This window comes from Phyllobates terribilis, unplaced genomic scaffold (genome assembly GCF_046119375.1).
Source record: "Phyllobates terribilis strain yellow unplaced genomic scaffold, ASM4611937v1 Scaffold_8__6_contigs__length_399053987, whole genome shotgun sequence".
NCBI classification, from domain to species: domain Eukaryota; kingdom Metazoa; phylum Chordata; class Amphibia; order Anura; family Dendrobatidae; genus Phyllobates; species Phyllobates terribilis.
The window spans coordinates 298,093,570-298,099,628 of NW_027362768.1; the positions used below are offsets into that span (position 1 = coordinate 298,093,570).

The 6,059-nt window shown below is 45.0% G+C and overlaps 1 protein-coding gene across 2 annotated transcripts in view; it reads left to right on the plus strand.

Annotated features, from left to right (window-relative positions):
- The window catches only part of ACAD9 (acyl-CoA dehydrogenase family member 9), a 38,006-nt gene extending 36,115 nt beyond the window's left edge, over positions 1 to 1,891 (plus strand). For both annotated transcript variants that reach the window (XM_073642734.1, XM_073642735.1), the window contains exons 17-18: positions 300 to 372; positions 1,635 to 1,891. In XM_073642734.1, coding sequence (XP_073498835.1) covers positions 300 to 372; positions 1,635 to 1,735 — 174 coding nt within the window. In that variant the 3' untranslated portion in view covers positions 1,736 to 1,891. The remainder of the gene's footprint in view (positions 1 to 299; positions 373 to 1,634) is intronic.
- The last annotated feature ends 4,168 nt before the right edge of the window (positions 1,892 to 6,059 follow it).

Sequence of the window (6,059 nt, forward strand, 5' to 3'; positions counted from 1 at the left end):
GCAATATAACTTGGGATAAAAGCCAAATCAGAATCTCAATTTGCAGACACGGTGTTTCAGGGTATTGCCCCTCATCAGTGCAAAGTATAAGATATGATTTGGCTGGATGAGGGGCTCTGCACTGAGGTCTAAGGAGTAACGTTTCTAGACAAATGATTAATTTCTACATTTAATATACATATGAACAGACCTCAGTGGTTGAAACCTTTTTTAATGGTGTCCTGGCTAACACAGAACAAGGTTTTGTTTTTCCTCTTCTGTGTGATTTATTTAATGTAATTTTTCTTTTTCTGCTACAGGTGCTGATCGCCAATATTTTCTGCTCTGAGGCTTATTTCAAGAACTGCTACATGATGGCTCAGCTGGCAAAATGTAAGGCATGAAACCACACAGCTAAATGTTGTAAAAGGGGTATTTTTTTCATGTACAACTACTGTACGGCAGCGCCGCTGAGCAGGGATAAAAGAGAAGCAGGACTAGACAAGCTTGCAGCTCTTTCCGTAGGACCCGGCCTCCTTCGATTAGAAAGTGATGGCATATCCTAATTCTCTGGTGCACTATTCCCCCTTCCCCGATCAATATATAACATATTCACTAATAGGAAGTGTACCCTATTAATGAACCAGGTGTAGACAAAAATAATGGGGCAGATTTACTGAAAGTCTAATTTTTAGATCATGTTAGATCAAGTCTAAGTCTGCGAACAACACACAAACCACATAAGCCATTGTGATAAATTTGGCCCATTTTTGGTCTAAGTAGAGTAAAATATTTATACATAAAAAGCCTTTCTTTTAACAGACACTATACTCATTTATTTGGGGGACTAATGTATTGGCAAAAGTGCCATAGAGGTTTTGCAATGGTCCAGACATCATAGGGTTCATTTACTTTAGAATTGTCTTAAATATTACTCACAGTTCTTAATACGTTTGCAACATTTTAACAATCTAAGAATTAACATGTGCATGTCCTTAAATCCATTTGTCAGATCTTTAGTGGTCCATGCCCCACTAGAAAATAAATCTATGTAAGTTTCTAGCAAAACTGGAATCGGTCAGTAGGATCAACCCTCCTAAGCCGTCTATATGGGCATGTAGGTCATAGACAATTAACGAAAATTATAACTCGATATTTGTGATCCAATGTCTTATTCCAGAGAAATCCATATTTTTGTTAATATGTAAATAAGCTGTTAAGATCTATGGGGCGGACATAGATCTCCCTGAGAATTTCCTTCCAGAGCTTATTGTAAATGAAAGGAGGCGTCACCAGTGTGAGACATGTAATGACTGACAGTCTGCTCTCCTGATGTCTCACACTGGTAACGCCTCTCAGGGAGATCTATGTCCGATCTTAACAGTTCATTTACATATAAGAAAAATATGGATTTCTCTGGAATAAGACATTGGATTGCAGATATCAGGGTATCGTTTCATTCAACTTTCTATGACCTACATGCCCATAGGTTGATCCCTCTGACAGATTCCCTTTAAATGATCACAAATGAATGGAGCCATATCAGACGATGTCTACTCTTTTTCTTGCTGGCATTAGTAGATCACTACTTTGACAATCATTTTCATCCCTTTGCAACTTATGCATTCGTTTTTTTTTTTGTTTTTTTTTTCCAGATTCTTCAGAAAATCAAGATGACAGTATCAAGAAAATCGCAAAACACATCTTAGAAAACCGCGCTTACACATGTTCTCACCCTCTGGACAGAACGTTCTGATTACTGAGCCAGAAGTAGCATCAGATGCTGCAGAAAGTCCACATAGCTTTACACTAAGTGCTAACATTGCCGGCGTGGGGTGTGCTGGGGCGTATTGTAACTTTGTACAATTGTTGATAACTTTTATAAATCTGTGATAAACCTTGTAATACATGAGTGTGAGGGTCGTGATGACATTCCACTCGTCCTCCAGTCACTCCAAATTCAAACTATGAGCATGGGTCAACCATTCAAAGAATGAGTCAGACAACAAGCTGGTTCAAACTCAGAGCATGCTCAGAAGGCTACTACAGACAACGTCCTCAGCAATGTTCTGAGTTTATTTTTTACATGCACAAATCTAAATACACTACATAATGGGGAGGGGATAGGGGTTGTCCGGGGCGGGGTAAGCCATGAAAGTCCAGTGTCTGGCCGCTCCTGATTGGTCCTCATCTCCTTATCTCAGTCTCTGGGCAGATATTGCAGCCGTCAGCTTATAATCTTGTTTCGTTTCTCTGGAATAAGTCTTGACAACACTGGAACTGTCTTAGTTTAAGTTTCGATTTGAGTATTACGTAGCAAGGAAAGCTTATTGTTATAAGACACAAAATGGTGGTTAGTACATTAGCAAAAAAGCGTATAAAAGTTACAAAAGTATAAAAGTTACAAATATATATATTCTCTTTTTCCCCGACATTCCCCCCTAAACACTAAGCTTTCCTTTGCTTCGGGGCCTTTGAGACTGTCCATGTGTGGGGAGAGGGGAGGTGGATTTCTTCACCCAATCATCTTAGAAGCTGCCCCCTTATGGGACGCCCCCAGACAATCGAGCCCTATCCTGGGTGACACATGGAGTTCTCCCAACTGATCCTAAACTAGATCTCTCAATTGAACTTTGTCATGGGGGGGGTCTGATTAGACTTGTTCAAAGAAGTGTATTTCTCCATATCTTCTCTTGATTCAGAAAGGTCCCGGAGGTTGGGACAGCATTGGTTATATTTTTCCTGTATAAGGGGACTATGCAGCACAGGACCACCAGGCCCAATACTAGTAGACCTCCCATTACTAGACAAACTTGTTGGAGGAATCCCTTGAGCCCTCCCAACCAACTTGAGAAAAAGGAGGTATCTACCCCTGTGTGGTAGCTGTCTACCCTGGGACAGACAGTAAACATATGGAAAGGATATAGAAAAAGGTAGTCATCTTTTATAGGCTCGTTCTGTCTCTCTTGCAGTGGGAGGCGTGAATCCAGGTGCTCTTGCCCTCAAGCTTCAGAGCTGTAGGAGTAGTCAGGATCACAGTGTACGGTCCCTCGAACCGCGGCTGGAGGCAGTCTTTCCGGACAAACTTCTTCACATACACTAGATCGCCTGGGATGAAATCATGTACTGCATCACCTGTAGATTCTGGGAGAGAAGCAGATACTGGAGAGCGGGTGTTAGTCAATTCTCTAGACAAAACAATCACAAATTTTACCACTCTATCATGTGTTTCAGACAACTCTTGGGGCCTAATCTCTCCTATCTTGGGTGGGGTCCCAAACAAAATTTTATAGGGAGTCAGCCCATGTTTGGCCTGAGGAGTGTGTGTGATATGATACAATACTATGGGGAGTAGGTCGGGCCAGGGGAGGGGATGATCTTATGTCATTTTCAAGAGCTGGGTCTTGAGTGTGGAATTCATTCTCTCCACTTTGCCTGAACTGGCAGGATGGTATGGAGTGTGGAGGCCCAAATCTGTTCCCAACATGTTCCAGAGTTCTTCGTAGATATTTGCTGTGAAAGCTGGTCCTTGATCCGATTCTATGACTTGGGGAAACTCCAAATCTGCAGGCAATTTCGGTGATCAGTTTCTTGGTTGTGACTTTAGCAGTCATGTTGACAACCGGGTAGGCCTCGGGCCAGGCTGAGAACATATCCACGGCTACCAAAACGTACTCCTATTTTCCTGCTTTAGGCATTTGGATATGGTCGACTTGTATTCTCTGCCAAGGGTAGTCTGGTTTAGCCAGGTGTTGGAGAGGGACCCGTGCCGTACACGTTGGGTTGCAGGTAGCGCAGACAGAGCAGGATTTTGAGTACGCAGTTACAGTGGAAGAGATTCCGGGTGCAAAGTACAGTTTCTTGATACATGCCAAGGCTTGATTCTTTCCTCTGTGTGTAGGCCCGTGAGCCCATGCTGCCACAGCTGAGTACATGCGTCTAGGCAAGCAAGGCTTCCCATCCACTTGGTAAAGAGTCGAGTTGACCTTTGAATCTTTGCGACCTGCCAGCACGGCTCCTGCCGCTTTCCATTGCTTGACTTCTTCAGTGGGGGTCTTCCTTTGTTCCTCACACAATTTTTCTTCAGGCATCCTGACCCCCCTGGATTCCACTCGTGTCTCCGCTGGACTTGTATGGTCTTCCGCCGGCTGTTCTTTGGCTCTTTCTCTAGTGAGCGCCACAGCTACGGTTTGCAGGGTCTCCCCCATCTCTTCCTTTTCCTGCCACTTTGATGACACATTCTCCACTGCTGCAGTCTTGGCTGCTTGGTCAGCTAGGTGGTTGCCCCTGGCTTCCCTGGAATCTAGTCTTCCATGAGCCTTGACCTTGATAACAGCAACCTGAATGGATAGTTCCAGGGCCTTCATTAGGGCCTTAATCCATGAGACATGTTTCACTGGTGTACCTGCAGCTGTGATGAATCCTCTAGACTTCCACAAGAGTCCAGAATCATTGCAAATTCCATGTCCATACCTGGAATCGGTATATACATATTCGCCTTTGTTCCTGCTGCCAGGTGGCAGGCCTCTGTGAGAGCCACAAGTTCAGTCTCTTGTGCAGACATATATGGTGGTAGAGCTTCAGCCTTGAGGACTGTTAGGTCCGTTGTGACAGCATATCCCGTGTGGAACTTCCCTTGAGGGTCTGCGAAACGGGATCCATCAGTCCATAGGTGCAAGACAGGGTCTGCGAGCGGATGTGCCACCATATTCTCTGGAGCAGAAGTCTCTTCCTGCAAAATTTTTATACAATCATGAGGTTCCACCAATGGACCTTCACCCTCTTCACCTTCCCCCCTAGAAGGTGGAAGCAAAGTGGCAGGGTTGATAGTCAGACATCTGGTAAATGATATATTGGAGGGCAACAATAGGGAACACTGCAGCCGCAGGTGTCTTTGGTTGGTGAGATGTTTCGGAGATGTTTGTTGCAGAACAGCTGAGAGATCATGGCCGGCCTGTATAACTAGATCATGTCCAAGGACGATATCAGCTGACTTGTCAAGGAGGATGTGAGCAGCGTGGACCGCCTTAAGGCACGTGGGGGCAGTTCGGGCGACAGGGTCCAGGCGGGCTGAGTAGTAGCCCAAAGGCCGATACTTATGATCATAGCGTTGTGCTAGAACTCCAGAGGCATGACCTTCCGATTCCGAGACAAAAAGGTGAAATGGCTGAGTATAGTCTGGTAAGCCCAAGGCCGGGGCAGAGACAACAGCCTGTTTAAGACGGTCAAAACATAGTCTGTGTTGATGAGAAACACGTGGATCTTCAGCATGAAGCCAAACCGAGCCTTCATCCTTGAGACAGTCGTACAGAGGTTGCATGAGCTTTGAGGCATCAGGGATCCATTACCTGCAGTAAGTGATGAGGCCAAGGAAAGTCTGCATAGCGGAATAGGTGGTTGGGAAAGTGATATCCATGATGGCTTGTTTTCTTTCTTCAGTCAGATGTCTAGTACCTTGTGATATACAATGTCCGAGGAAAATGACCTTGGGCAGACACCATTGGACTTTGCCTTTCGAGACTTTACAGTTAGCTGAGTGTAAAAAACCAGAGAAGGGATGCTGACATCTCTGGCAAATTTTCTTCAGTGCCACAGAGTAAAAGATCATCCACATACTGTAGAAGGGTGACCCGAGGGTTCTCTTGAACCCATGGCTCCAGAATAGACTTCATAGAATGAGTGAATTGGTTAGGAGAGTTCTGGGCTCTTTGCGGAGTCCTGGTCCATGTAAGCTGTGCTCCTTGAAAGGTGAAGGCAGAAAGAAACCACGAATCTTCATGTAAGGGTATATTGAAGAAGGCGTTGGCCAGATCTAACACCGTAAACAAGGTGGCCGTTGGAGGCACCTGAGACAAAAGGGTGTTTGGGTTGGGTACCACTGGAGTTTCTAAAATGGTAGCTGCATTGACGGCTCTGAGATCCTGAACCAACCGGTATCTTGGAGGCTCTCCCGGAGCGGTTTTCTTTTTTACAGGAAAGAGGGGTGTATTGCATGGCGATACACATCTGACAAGGACTCCTGATTCCAGGAGGGAAGCGATTTGGGTACCCAAGCTTTGTTCTTGTGCAGCCTTGAGGGG